The 15,414-nt window shown below is 37.6% G+C and overlaps 2 protein-coding genes across 2 annotated transcripts in view; both read right to left on the bottom strand.

The window, feature by feature from the left end:
• Positions 1-567: 567 nt before the first annotated feature.
• Positions 568-6,483, bottom strand: Cbr-tbx-2 (the record flags this gene model as incomplete). The annotated part of the gene is made up of 5 exons (XM_002648939.1): positions 568-1,167; positions 2,163-2,309; positions 3,685-3,761; positions 4,278-4,468; positions 6,218-6,483. 5 exons carry the CDS (start codon positions 6,481-6,483, stop codon positions 568-570), a joined length of 1,281 nt encoding a protein of 426 aa, XP_002648985.1.
• Positions 6,484-8,015: 1,532 nt separating this feature from the next.
• The window catches only part of CBG21314, a gene marked incomplete at both ends in the record, with an annotated part of 28,413 nt that continues 21,014 nt past the window's right edge, over positions 8,016-15,414 (bottom strand). The window contains one exon of the mRNA XM_002648937.1: positions 8,016-8,255. Coding sequence (XP_002648983.1) covers positions 8,016-8,255 — 240 coding nt within the window. The remainder of the gene's footprint in view (positions 8,256-15,414) is intronic.

Here is a 15,414-nt window from a genome sequence, read left to right as displayed (position 1 = left end):
TTATCAGAATAACCCCAACATTTTATCAGTTAACAAATTTTCTGTATCTCTTACAGTAACCCATATAATTGAGCTAATACGATGTATATGTTTTTGCCATTCCAAACCCACACACTTTGCTTTATATAATTATTTTTTTCTTTAAATCCACTTTTTAAAATTCACTTTCCCAAAAAATACAAGTTTTGTGCAATTATGATTGTTTATTACTGTATGTCACTAGGGCTGAATAGGATGGTTCACAAAATCACTGGGGATCAAAATAAGCTGTAAAAGAAAAAAAAATGAAAAATGTACAAAATTTAAAAAAAAATGACAAGTTGAACAGGAGAACTAAAAGCTTGGGTGGGGGAAAGAAGGACCAGAAGTTTCTATTTGACTATTTACTTTTTTTTGTAAGGGGTTCTTGTTGGAAAAAAATTCAAATTATGCCCGTTTTTTTTGAGAGAGAAATTGAGGAGACTTGGATTCGGGGAGAGTCATTTAGAGAGAAAGATCGAGAAAAGACAAAGGAAAAAATATATATTGTGAAATTATTAGAATTAGAAAGAAGAAGGTTTATATACATTAGGGTTTGGCAAGTAAATCCGAGACATCGAAACCACCTTTTTTCGGTGGTGTCAATGCTTTTTCCACTACTTCCTTCTTGCCATTTTCTTCTGAATCGTCGGGAGTCGTCGACACGACTTCTACCTTATCGGCAGCTTTTGAAGCCAAATGTTTGGAAAGAAAGTTGGCAGCAGCGGTTGGTGAATTTAAAGCCAATGAGAATTGCGGGAAGAGTGATGCCATTTGCCATTGAGCCAGCGCCAAATCCATTGGCATGTTCTGATACATCATATCGATTGGAGGTGGCATACAGAATGGTGGAGATCGAAGTGGATGATGTTGGGATAGCGTTGGAGTGGTTGACGTCGAGAGAGACGAGGTGGATGGTGTGGTTTGCGTTGGTTCTGGCTTCGTCCTTTTTGATGTTGGCTCATCGTCATCGGAGTTGGATTCGGATGGATGGGGAGAATGGGTGGGGAGAGAGGCCGTTTTGCCTGGTGGGCTTTGGGTGGAGTCTCCGTTCATTCGATGAAGCTGTCGCTTCTTCTCTCGTTTGCCTGCTCCAGCATCACGGAAACCTTTGGCGAATGGGTTGTGGTCGATTTTCAGCTCGGTGACCTGGAAAATTGGTGGATGTTAAAAATTGGGAGATTTTGAAAAGTTTAGAAACTCAAAATCCAAAAAAAAATTTTTTTACCATTTTACAAAGTTTCGATAAGTTTTAGAAATTGAAAGCGTTGGAGCGATTTCAAAAATTCCAAAAATTGCAAATTTCATTTGTACACCTCTTTTTAAAGTTTTAATATCCTTCCAGTAATTACAGTAATTACAGCAATTTCAAACGCTCTAAAAATTTTTCTGACCAAAAATTTCAAACATTTTCAAATTTGGGAAAAAAACTAGTGATTTTCATAAAACAATTAAAAATATCAATACCTTAAATCTTTCATATTTTAAGCCTAAAACCTTAAATTTCATTAAAAAAATATTTTTCAATTTCGCGAAAAAAAATTTGTGAATTCAGAGTGTTTATTTTTGGATGTGACTTTTTTTTCAAAATTCGTCGAATTTCCATTTTTAGGTTTAAATTTGAGCCAAATTTTAGTTTGAATCTGGCCTAAAAAATTTTTTATACGTTTTATTCTTCGAGATAAATTCTGATTTTGTATTTCGAAAAATGTCGGTCAACTTTGACTCATATTATCACGGCTCTTATCAGAGATATCAAAAAGTTGTAAACTAATAAAATGTTTATCAATTTATGATAAGTAATTTATCAGTTGACAACTTTTTGATATCTCATACAGTAACCCAGATAAATTAGCTCAAAGTTAGTACCCAATACACCCCCAATTATTTCTTGCCTCTTCTCGTAAATTGATTTCCTCAAAAAAAAACCTCAACAAAAAATGTTTGGGTGTTTGTGGGAACTAGACTAGATTCGTTAAATGAACGAATCGACCAAAAAAGCAAGCGAGGCGAGAGACGAGAAATAGAGACAGGATGGATTACTGTAGTGCGAATTAAAATGATGAGAAGGAAAAAAAATTATGTGGGAAGTGAGAAATTTGTGGGGGGGGGGGGGGGGGGTTACTGTAGAAAGTAGAACATACCTTTTCATTCTGGTAAGCAGTCACCGCGATGAATTCGGTCTCTCGAAACACGAACGTCCGGAAGGTACTGTACATCAAATTGTGGCGATCCGCACACCGGACCACATGAAGACGTGGTTGGTATTTGTGCATTGAGTTTAGTATCGTCTGAAAAAGAGATTTTTGAATTTTAGAAATCCCTTTTCATAACTTTTGGGGTTAGAAATTTCATATTTTCTCTTCTGCGAAACGATTCAAATTTCATCCCAAGCAGAAGAAGATTTAGAATGAGAGAATTCAGAATTTGGAATTCGAAACCGACAAATCTGTACGAGAAAGCGGCAAATCTGACGCGAAACTCGATCCCTCTCTGCCTATTTTTTCTCCTCTATGCTTCCCAAAAAGAAGACGAAGAAGAAGACGTGGTGGTGGTGGAGGGTCAAGTGTTTGGAGTCAAAAGTCGAAAAACGGAAATCTCGTGGAAGAAATAAATGGAGCAAATATAAATGACGTCTCCTAACATATAATGGGGCATCCTAAAGAGAAGAAGTTTTTGACAAATATTTAAAACTTTTTCGTAGCTTCAAACTTCTGAGCTTAATTATCTCGGTTACTGTAAGAGATATTAAAAATTTGTCAACTGATGAAATGTTTATTACTTTATCACCTACATTTTATTAGTTTACACATTTTTGATATCTTTTATAAGAGCCGAGATATTCGAGCTCGAAATGCAAGTACCAGGGATGCATTATACTATAGAAAATATGATAGATTTTTTAACTCTGATTATCTCGGTTACTGTAACAGCTATCAAAAAGTAGTTAATTACAAAAATGTTTATTATAAAATCACCAATATTTTATCAGTTGACAAATTTTTGATATCTCTTATAGGAACCGAGATAATTAAGCTTAAAGTGAAAAGACGGTTTTTTGGCTTTTCGGAATCAAAAGAACCCTAACAAGTCGGTTACTTGGCTATTCGCTCAAAATAAAAAGTTTCAAAAAAATGTTCTGAATCTCCTTAAAATTTTACAAATTTCTGTCCAAAAACGAGTTTTCTAGAACCACTGAGAGCTGTTATATAAGCTAAGAAAGTTTTGAAAGACGCAGACAACTAGAGTGTCTCGTTGTCTGCGTCTCTATCTTCAAAGTTCCGATATCTCAGCTTCCAGTGATCCTAGAAGGATCGTTTTTTTTTTCATATTCTCAAAAGATTCTTGGACCATTATCATTTTTCCTTGGGCAAGATGCCCTTGCCCATATCTTGCCCAAACGACTTGTCCAACTTTCCCCCAAAGTCTGTCTAGCTGATTCCCAATTCGTTCTTCTCCTCTTCTAGTTTATTCTTTTCATACCGCGAAATTTGACTCTTTTTTTTATTTTCACAAAAGAGGATTCACTTTTTGTTTGGCCCGCATATGAAATGATTGGTAACGGATTACGGTAGGTATCTCATCCATTTCAAAAGGGGATTTGAGTGTGTGGAAAAGTCATAAAACTTTCGAGTAATAATAATAATCCCAGGTCGTAAAACTTACATATCCGTGCTTATCCGATATGTTATTCGTGAGTTTCAGTTTGTGAAAGTTGGCGCCTTTTGACATCCAGTGCTCACCTGGAATGAGGAAAACAGTTTTGTGTTTTCTTGCATAACTCAGCTCAAAATTAGAATTTCTGTTTGATTTTAAAAGAAGAATATAGAACTTTAAAAAATCTACAAAATGATATACAACTCAATTGTGATAAAGTACCATGCTTCAGAGCAGAAGCCGTCAAAAAGGGTGTCAGAGAGGGTCAACCGGCGAAACAGCCCCTGCTTACTTTAGGGGCTTCTGGTCCAAAGCTTACTGTTTACATATAGCTGGATTTAATATCGTTTTATAGATTTTTTCAAGTTCTGAGCCAAGTTGTGGTCTTTTGAAGTAAACTGGGTTGGCAATATGTACTGGCAAAACAACCCTTGATTCCTTTAGGGGCTTCTGGTTCAAAATCCAGCGTTTGCAAATATATGATTTATATATCATTTCGTAGATCTTTTCAAATCCTACATTTCACTGTTTAAATGAAAAAAAAATTATGAGTTTGAGCCAAGTTATGGTCTTTCAAACTTTCTTCCAGAAATTAGACCTACCTGTCGATGGAGAATCCGGGTGGATATAGAGCGTTTTTGGCATTTCAGGATCCGCTTTTCCAGCAATCATCCATCGACTATTGTTGAATTTATAGCGATGCTCATCGGCTGGCACCAAATCCATCATCACAAAATATTGGCTCTTCTTGTCGAGACCACTCAACTTCACCCGATACGCAGGGAATATTCGTCTGGAAATATTTTGAACTTGATTTTCAGAAATTCTCTTTTTATGGCTTTAGTTTCAACCCTTATGGTTCTAGAAATTTGATACCCGTTTTTGAATATAAATTGTATGAGTTAACCCAAATGCAAATAATGAAAGAGAGATGACTTTAGAGGGAACCTAGAATTTGACTCCATTCATTTAAAGGCTCATAACTCGGCTCAAACTTAGAATTTCTTTTTGAATTAAAAAGTAAAATTTAAAGCTTTAAAAGATCTTTTAAACAATATTTAATTCGACCAAATTCAAAACCGAGTTTCGGACCAGAAGCCTCTAAATGAGGTGGGTCCATTTTATCGACTTTGCTGTTTGAACAACTTGTGGCTCAAAGCTTGGCATTTAAACATAGTTAAGTTTAATATCATTTTGTAAATCTTTTCAAGCACTATATTGTACAATTTAATTCAAAAAGATATCTCAAGATTGAGCCGAGTTATGAGCCCCGGCGCGTTGGACACCATCCCTTGAAATCAAAGCAATTTAGCCGACAATTGTCACACTTTTTTCTTCGTCTTCTTCCCATTCCATTTCGTCAAAAAGTGAAGAAAAAGAGAGCGAAACACAGCAAGTGATAAACATTTTCACGCCTTTTTGTCTCTCGCTTGCTCTGCCTCCTGCTGCTTTTTGCTCCCAGGGTATACTGTAGGAAATTGAATTTCGGGTGTCTTTTGTCTCGCCGATGGTGTGAAATTTGACAATTTTTCGAATTTTCTTAAAGGGAAGCTGAGGGATGGAGGAGATAGGAGTACTGTAGCTATTGCTGAGAGCTTAAAATTTAGGAAAATGAGAAGATGGTAATTTAGGAAATTTTTGAAAATAAATAAAGTTGAGAAGATTAGCTTTTCCTAATTTTGAATTTCCAATTTTTTGAACTTTTGAAATGCCTTTTTTTAAATTTAACTTAAAATCATGAAAATTGAAATTGGGAGCCAAATTGAGCTAAAAATCACAAATTTTGGAATTCCGGGGATATGAAAATCTTTTAAAAAAATCTCGAAATGTTTGATTTGACGAAATTTAAGATTTTAAAGATTTTATAATTGATTAACGTTTCTAAAACCAATTTAGATGAGAAGATTAGTAATCCATTGATATAGAAATTTTAGAAAATTGGTGAAAAATTCAATTTTTTGAAAAAAAATACTAAATTATGGAATTTTTAAAACCAATTTATAAAAATCTAATTTTAAAATTTAGAGTTTTTGAAAAAAATGTCAAGATTCAAGGGATTTTGATTCCAAGGGTTTTACAGTCATTTTAAAGAAAAATATCAATTTTTATAGAAATTTATGAATTTAAGCTTTTTAAGAGCTTCTGGAATTTTCAGAGAATTTTAAAACGTTCCAGGTTTCATTAAATGGGAAAAATAGGATATTCAAATGCAGGGAAATTTATAAATGTCCCAGAAGAAAAACTTCAACGAATCTAATAAGTTTCAGAAGGAAGAATTTCAGAATTTGAAGAAAAATAGACATTTCGAAGATCTAGATTCTTAAGGATTATATGAATTTAAGCTTAAAGAGATCTGATGAATTTCAGAACTTGAAAAATAGAATTTCAGATTTCAGGAAAAGCCAAAAATGAGGAGCGAAAATAGGAAAAGTGCCAGAAAGTCTAAATGAGAGAGGAACGGGAAAAGAAAAATGATAAGAGAGACAATTCATTTTTTTGGAAATTCGAATTTTTCTGTTTCAAACAATCCTCCCACCCCTACCTTCCACTTTTAGTGATAACCATTTCAGTTCCACAATGCGAGAACTTTTGCCACAGTTCCCGATCATCCAACTCGACTTTCGGATCATCCACAACCCCATCATCCTCAGGTGGTGATCCAATTGGTCCAGGTGGAAACCCGGCTTGGAGCATTGAGAAGAATAAGTTTGGTGGTGGACCACCGGCCGGTCCTGGTGCTCCAACTCCAGCACCCATAAATGGTAGAAGAAGATCAGGACGAGCCAGCGAGAACGGATTGAATGCCATGGTTAGAAGAAAAAGAAGGAGATTATGATAAATAAATGGTTAATTTTGACTTTTGGGCGGCGGGGCAAATGACCCTTTTCTCCAGATGCTTTGGGAGAGAGAAAGGCCGTTGTCAAAGTGAAAGAAGTCACGCCGTAGTCGTCCGTTTTGCCGCTCTATGGCTCGGCCCCGCCCATTTTCCACCGATTGGTCGATGGACAATCTACCACTAGGGGGCGGGGCTTATTGGGGGGAAGAGGGGTGGGAAGCAAAAGAGACCCTTTAACACCCGTGGGTGTGGCTGATGACACGTGAGGGCTCCTGTGGAATTTCGGTATATGGGAATCATGGTCATGGGTCCATCTTGGTTATGGTAATTTAGCGCTTTTAAATTCTTGATTGAGATGACTGTAACTTTGAGCCAATTTTTCTGGGTTGCTGTAAGAGATATCAGAAATCTGTCAACTGATAAAATATTGGGGATTTTATGATAAACATTTTATCAGTTGACCACTTTTTGATATCTTTTACAGGAGCCGAGATAATTAGGCTCAAAGTTAATTATGGTAAGTTTTGAGTGACAGATTTTCGAGAACTTTTTTTGACTCGTTTTTTGACTTTGAAATTTTTTCGACTGTTTTTTGAGAATTCCTTAAATTGCTGAAAATTTCTGAAACTTGAAATTGATTTTTTTCAAAATGTTTCAAAAAAAATTTTTTTTGTATTTTCGATTATTTTGCATTGTCGACAAAAAAACGGAATACGACCAAGTTTCAAGACACTCTGAATCTCCAAAAACCTTTTCATGAAACTACTATGCGCCTTTAATACCGTAGCTAAAAGTTTCGCTAATTTAGTCGTTTTTTTGCTGATTTCGCACCGTTTTCGGCGATTTTTAACTTGAATCTTTGAGAAAAAAAATCAATTTTTTTGAAGAAAATCGACAAATTTTCGACAGTTTTTCGCACTTATTTTTTCTAGGATCTGCTAAAAATCAATTAAAATCTTCTGAGAAACAAAAAATCGGCGAAAAGGGGGAAAATAGGCAACAATTTAACATTTTTTGAATTTTAGCTACTACGGTATTAAAGGCGCATAGCTCGATTCGCACAAAACGAAAAAAAGAAGAAGAAATTGAGAACTTTCTCCATAGAAACCGAAGTGCGGCGATCGTAAAAAAGCGAGCTTTCTTTCTCTTTTTTTCGCCGAAAATTTCAAAAAAAGTGTCAATTATCATAAAAACCCTAGGTCCCTTGTCCCAATCCCATTAGTTGTCCAACATCGTAAACACAAGTGAAAAATGTGATGCTCCTCACCGCCGTTATCACTCATTTGGAAACTCAAAACTGCCACCTCTTTTACACGGTGGTTCACACCATTTTATGCAAATCACTGATAACGACCGGTCGGTTTGTGTGAAGACGAAAATTTGAAATTGTATGTAGAACAATATTTAATCAACAAACAAATTGTGTTAACAGTTTTAACAAAATGTGTCAAAAATTTAAAAAACAAAGGGAAACGGAAAAAAAAGAGTAAAAAAATTATTCGTGCTCCTGCTCCTCGACAGTTCCCAGCTCCCGAATCGACGATAGCTCCGGATCGACGTCCATTTCCGATTCATAGCGAATCAGAATTCCAATGAGAGCGTGAAGAGTGTGCTCTTGTTGTGAGCTCAACAGTTTTCTCTCCTTCTTCGATTCAGCCTCCTCAGTCGCCTTGTCCAATTCTCGCATCGCTGGGTAGACACCTTTGGAACGGAGCACTTGACGACCGTGTTTTGTAGCGCATAGCTGGAAATTTCAGATTTTTGGAATTGAGGAGCTACTACAAATTCTAACGTCTTCTCACGCAAAAAGCTGGCAATTTAAGATTTTTGAAAATTTCTAAAAAATTCAAAAACATCTTCTCAATTAACATCTCTTCTACTACAAATTAGTCTCTTCCTCCCCCATTTCAATACGTCTTTCATTTCCGCTTGATTGCTCAAATTAACAGCATCGATTACCATCTCTCTCGAGATTACAAAACAACTTGTCTCTTCTGGCTTCTCTTTTTTGATTTGTTTCGTAAAAAAAACCAAATCAAGCGTCAATAATTTTGGCGCCCGCTCCCCTTCTTTTAGCGCCTATCTATAGACGATCCAATTCAGAATGGAATACGGTCGAGGGGGGGACGTTATTCGGAAATCAAAAGCTCTCAACTACCGTAACCCAAAAATAATTTTTTTCGGGTTTTTAAAATCTCGATTTTCGGGCGTTTTTCAGTATTTTTTTTTCGCTATAAAAATTTTATTTTTCCGACTTTCTTTTTGGCGAAAATGATCCAAAAATGGACTAAAATCAGTCTCCTGTTTTTTTTCCTCAAAAAATTGGAAAATATGAATACTTTTAGGTTACTGTAGTTTTCGTTGTGGGACCTTCGGCCACGGCCATCGGCGTTTCTCGATTTTCTTGCTCATTCAGTCCATTTTCAGCCGATTTTCTTGGCAAAAAATCAGTATTCTGCGATATTTCCTTCTAAAAATTCGGAAAATTCAAATTTTTGATAGTGAAAAATGTCGAAAAACGCAGGACAACCAAAGTAAGAAATCCGTAAAACCAGCTTTTTTAGGTTACTGTAGTTTTCGTTGTGGGGCCTACGGCCGCTCGATTTCCGCGCGTTTTCAGTCAGTTTCCGGTCAATTCTAGCCGATTTTTTTGACAAAAAAATGACCCAAAAATCGACTGAAGTCAGTTTTTTTTTGTAAGTTTTCCATTTAAAAACCCGGAAAATACAATTTTCTAATGGTGAAAAATGCCAAAGAACGCAGGAAAATCGCGAAGGAAAATCGACTAAAAAATCGCAAAATTTCTAGGTTACTGTAATTGTCGTTGTGCGACCTCTCTTATACACTAAAATCCCACCTGAAAAAGTGCCTCAATCAACTTTTGTCGCACAATATCACTCGCGTCTCTCTCCTTCTCGTAATACTGAAGCCGCACTGGAAGCTTGCCCATCTCCTCGTCATCCAAATTATCATTCACGTCCATCAGCGGAGCCAGAATCGCGCACAGATACTCGTCCGACGCATCCAGCAATGATCCATGAAGTCCTGCAAAAATATGAGCAATGAGGTCACTATCTATACTCATCTTTGTTCAATTTTTCTTGTTGTTACTAGCTACTAGTATGCCCCTCCTCATAATAAAAACGCGCGCGCGCCTGTTCAAGTGTACTGCCACCAAAAATTGAGGATGTCGTCGCCCATATGGCCCCAGAATATGTGTGTTATTGGAGTATCTGTTGCCACAATTTGAGGAGTCAAATTTGGAGATTTTTCAAAAATTTTCGAAAATCGGAATTGAGGGTTTAGGGGAGTAGGGGTGTTCAAAAATTCAAATTTTTTCTGAATTTTGGAATTTTTTTGAGATTCCAAAAATTCCGAAAATTCAACTGATCCAAAAAAACCCAGTTTCCGATTTTTGATCTTAATTCAAGTTTAAGCCTACCTAGGCTCTACTTAGTAGAAGTTCTAGGGTTAAAAAACCAAGCCTAAAAATTCAGATACCGCCTCAAAACAACTACTACCGTACTCCCTAATAATCCCTTGGGAACCCTCCCAAAACTTGGCGCCAAATCACTTGTTAATTTTACGACGAGTAACAGAGAAAGAGTTTAGCGAAGAAAATTGGGTCCCAAACTTGTTGTTTCACGAGTCTATTAACAGGAGAAGACAGAGGAAGAAGAGTCTCCGGGGAGTGGTGGCGAAAACACAAATTGGAGTCAAATTGCTCCTTAATTTCGTGAGGAGGAAGCGAAGAGAGCTTGAACATTCTGGGAATGGGATATTGGGGTTACTGTAGAATGAGGGAAGTGTCTTGAATTCACAAAAAAATCGGCTGAAAATCGCATTTTTAGAGCCAAAAATGGTTCATAAAATTCCCAGATTTTTTTAAACATTTCCAGCCATTTTTTAGAGAGTTTTGAGTCAATTTTGGAGCTCGATTTGAGGTCAATAGACAAATAGGTTTGGATTACTGTAGACGAAAGGTGTCTGGAAATTTTCAGAGCTCGATTTCAGGTTCACGGCTCAGACCAAATAGTCAATTTTTTTCAAAATTCAGCGATCCGGCTACCGTAACCTGGGTCCCAAAATCTGACCTAGATCAGTCAGCTGCCGCTTTGACGGTCTAGATTCTAGGTTCCAGGTTCCAGGTTCCAGGTTCCAGGTTCCAGGCTCCAGGCTCCAGGCTCCAGGCTCCAGGCTTCTGGCTTCAGGCATCAGGTTCTATAATCCAGGTTCTAGGTTCTAGGCTCCAAGCTCTAGGTTCAAGGTTTCAGGATTCATTTTCCAGGTTCCAAGCTCTATGCTCCAAGCTCCAGGCTCCAGGATCTTATGATTATTAAGGCTCCTAGGATCCTTAATTGAAGCCTTATTCCAAAGAAGGAGCTCCAGATTAGGACAGCCCGTGCTTGTTACCAAATTTCTGATCTTCAATATTTACCTTGTCACCAAACCAGCACCACAAGTAGGTAAGTGTAACTCGATGAGACAGAGAGAAGTGTGTGTTAACTGTCATCCGATCTCTCTCAATAGGGTTAATCCTTCCTCCTACCTAGAAGGCAAGTGGACCACTAGCCCCCTGTGTGTTTGAGCAATTGCGCCACATAGGACAAGTATAAACAGTTTCGGTTAGCAGTTTCCAAGCTCAAGAATTCGACTCCAGAGCACTTCCAAAAGAAGAGCATTGGGGGGTCACTAAGACAATTGAGTTGTTTCCTTGTGTGTGTCATGAATAATTCGATAACAATAAAATGCTCTCTTTTGTGAGTGAGGGTGGACACATACTCATCCTCTTCCTTTTCCCGCGCAACATGTTGTGCGAATTCTCAAATATCAATTGAGCTGCTGGAGGAACGGCGGAGAAACTCGGTGATTAACCACTCATAACAATAACAAAAAACATTAATTTGCGAATGTCTGGGAGTGGGGAGGGACTACGGTAATTCCTAGTAATTCGAGATAGACGGAGCTACACTCGGTAATTAAAAGTTCTCTGTTTCTTCCAAATGATCTTCTTCTTCTCTTCCGCTCAATTCACTTTAAAACAACAAAGGGACCGTTTATCGCTCGTTAAAAGTAGGAAGGGGATTTCGTGTCTATACCTACCAGAGAGCACTTTTCATTAAAAAATCTGAACTTCTGATTCTGAAGTCAGGAGTTTGGAGGCAAGAAATCTGAAGTCAAGATTCTGAACTTTAGGAATCTGAAGTCAGGAATCTGAAGTCCGGATTCAGAAGGCGGGATTCGGAAGTCAAGAATCTGATGTCAGGAATCAGTAGTTAAGAACTTGAAGTCAATAATCTGACCTTTAGATTTTGAAGTTAGGAATTCTGAGATCAGGATTCTGAGGTCAGGACTGTAAACTTCAGGTTTTGAAGTCAAGAATCTGGAATCAGGAATCTGAAGTCAGGAATTCAAAGTCAGGTCTCTGAGCTTCAGATTCTGGATCCAGGAATCTGAAGTGAAGAATCTGAAGTCAGGAGTCTAAACTTCAAATTCTGAAGTCAGGAATCTGAAGTCAGGATTTGAATTCAGTATTCTGAAGTTAGGAATTTGAAGTCAGTCTTCTGAAGTCAGGAATTTTAAGTCAAGAATCTGAAGCTAGGAGTCTGAAGCTAGGAGTCTGAAGTCAGGCTTCTGAAGTCAGGGCTGTAAACTTCAGATTCTGAAGTCAAGAACATGAAGTCGAGAATCTGAAGTCGAGACACTGAAGTCTGGAATTTGGACTCCAAAAATCTGAACTTGACATTCTGAAGTAAAGGTTCTCAAGTCAGGTCTCTGAGCTTCAGGATTCTGAAATCCGTATTCTGAAGTCATGAGTGTGAAGTCAGGGCTCTAAACTTCATATTTTGAAACCTGGGAATCTGAACTCAAGAAGCTGAAGTCAGGAATCTGAAGTCACGATTCTGAAGAGCCTGGGCACTCGAAAGTATTGGAACCTTCAAGAATTACACTCTCCCCATTCCCATCATTATCATTGGTCCGAGAGTACATCAGTCGAGCGACAGGTACATATGTTAACTAGTGTGATAGTCATCACATCAAATCAGAGCCGACGACCTGTTCCCAAAGACTCCGACACCTGTCTTCCCTAGGTGTCCCCCCGCAGAGAGTCATATATCTTCTAAGCGCGGTTTGGAAGAAGAAGGGGAGCTTCTTCTTGAGAGCGGCATTTAGTGAAAGCGGTGTTAATCGAGACAAGATAAGTGACGACGAGGGAGAACCGATACCCCATATCACATATCACTACACGAGAAATGATTGTCACATTCGAAGATATTTGAGGGAAAACAAGTGCTCCGAGGCTATCTTCTTTTTCTTGTTCCTCTTCTGATGGGGAAAAAAGTGGCAACACATTTTGCGGTAAAACAATTGGAATGGGGAGGGAGGAGGGGAGACGTGAGTAGTTGATTTCTTTCACTGTATTTCCTACAGTATACGGTATTCGCGATTTGAAGTGTTCTGGGATTTTGAGATTACTGTAGCATGTGTATTGAATTCACCAAAAAAATAGGCTGAAAATCACATTTTCAGCATCAAGAATTTTCAGAAGGGTTACTGTATTTGCGACATTTCGCGACTTGAGATTTATCAGTCCATAAGTCTTTTGGGAGTCTATTGCGAATGCATTAAATACAGTAACCTCAAAAATACCGTAAATGCTCTGCCAATCCTATACGGGCTCTTTGAGCTCAATTATCTCGGCTCCGTTGAGAGATATCAAAAATCTGCCAACTGATAAAATGTTTGCCATCATATCAGCAATATTTTATCAGTTCACAGATTTTCAAAATTTCTTAAAGGAATCGAGATAATTGAGCTCAAAGAGCAAGTATAGGGTGGGCTTCTGTTAGAGTAAAAATTACATTTCGTTTGAAGCGAATTATCTTGGCTCATATGAAAGATATCAAAATTTTTTCAACTGATAAAATGTTTGACATAATATCAGCGATATTTTATCATTTGACAGACTTCTGATATCTAGGAGCCGAGATAATTGAGCTCAAATATCATGTATAGGATGTACTTCTATTGAGCAATTACGTTATGGTTACTGTATTTAATTTGCTAGCTGGAATAGACTCCATATCCAGAGGATTCTGACAAATCTGCCATCGCTACCGTAGTTACCAGAAAAGGTATTCTTTCAAGGTTACGCTATTCAATTAGCTATAGTGTAGCTGGAAGGACTCCCAGGAACCTCAAATCGCTACCGTAATCCCAGCCGAGCGACACCTTTCGTGTGTTGATCGTGTGTCATGTATCTCGTCTGTTAGACGATATATTTCCCGGTGGTAAACGAAGAGCACACACACACACAGAAGCTCCGAGGAGCGGCTCCTCACTCAAAAACGTGTTTGTATGTGCTATCAGCAACACTTGTCGCCGATTTGCTCTCCTGTTGCTTTTCCTCCTCCTCGCGAATCCAACAACACCGATTTGTTATGATGGATCACCCCCAGCCCCAATTTCTTGTCGCACGAAATCTGCTATCAGTTGTTGTTGTTCTTATAAATCAATGTTTTATAACTTTATGCTTTATCAATAAAAAGATACGGAACAACAACAACGATGCGTGGGGTTATGACCCCCTATCTTACAGTTTTATGGACTATTAATAACTCGCCCGTGTCGTCGAGCCTCTAAAAGTGAGACTCTCCCAATGTAAACGTTCTTGTTGCCACCCCGATGAACATGTCGGTGTCTCTGCTAATTTCCTTCCTCACCTAGCCTTCTTCTCTCGGGAAAGAGAAGAGAGGGGGGGGGGGGGGGGGCGACATCATTACAATCTGTGTGTATATCACTAGAGTTGTCACAATTTCATTGGGGTTGGTTGGTTGGGTGACCAGAACAAGAAAGAAATGAATGAGGAGATGAGGAGCAGATATGAAAATATTTATGAGAAGGTGTGGAAAAAAGGGGACTAAAAATTCGGATACCGTATTTGCTTGGAGCCCAATTATCTCAGTTCCTATAAGAGACATCAAAAATCTATCAACTGATAAAATATAGTTCATATTATGATGAGCAATTTATCAGTTGGCAGATTTTCGATATCTCTTACAAGAACCGAGATAATTGAGCTCAAAGGTAGCAAAAAGGTAGGGGCCCTTTTATTACAGGTTTTACGGTAACTTTCAAAATAACGTGATTTTCAGATATTTTTATCTAAAATTTCAGATTCTCTGGTCCTAATTTTCAAGTTAAATTTCCAGATTTTCAGAGTTCAAATTTCAGATTTTTATGAATTTTTAGCCAAATTTTCAGGCTCATGTTTCTAAAAAGCATTTTCCGTCATTTTCAGACTTTTCGAGCCCTATTTCAATCAATTCTGAACCAATATTTCATGGAATTTCTGGTCATTTTCAGCTATATTTTCAGCCAATTTTTTTTTCAGATTTTCATGAATTTTCAGCCAATTTTCAAAGCCCTATTTCAATCAATTTCGAGCTGATTTTCTTTGAGCCAATGATCTGGGTCCCTGTGAGAGATATCAAAAATCTGTCAACTGATAAATTACTTATCATAATATCACCAATATTTCATCAGTTGACAGATTTCTGATATCTCCTATAGAAAGCGAGATAAATTGGCTCCAAGTTAGAGGCTCCTTCTTTTCGAAAAAAAAATATAAAAAAAGATCATTTTCGATGGCTCAAAAATATGTCTAAATTTTTCAGATTAGATGCCCTTCTATTAGAGGTTTCTGGTCGGAAAAAAAGAGTTCCAAAAAGCTCATTTTGAATGGCACGAAAATCGTCAAAATTCTTGTGACATTCAGACACATTTGGGAGTCCGGAAACTGCGATTGCGTGCCGTTTATCGCTTCTCAGCTATCCTCAGATTCCTTTTTTTGAACGAAAAAGACCATTTCTGCTTTTATCGCCCCAAGGGTCATAAATAAC

This window comes from Caenorhabditis briggsae (assembly GCF_000004555.2).
Source record: "Caenorhabditis briggsae complete genome, chrIV, whole genome shotgun sequence".
In the NCBI taxonomy this organism is placed as follows: Eukaryota; Metazoa; Nematoda; class Chromadorea; order Rhabditida; family Rhabditidae; genus Caenorhabditis; species Caenorhabditis briggsae.
This window is presented reverse-complemented; position numbering and strand designations above follow the sequence as displayed.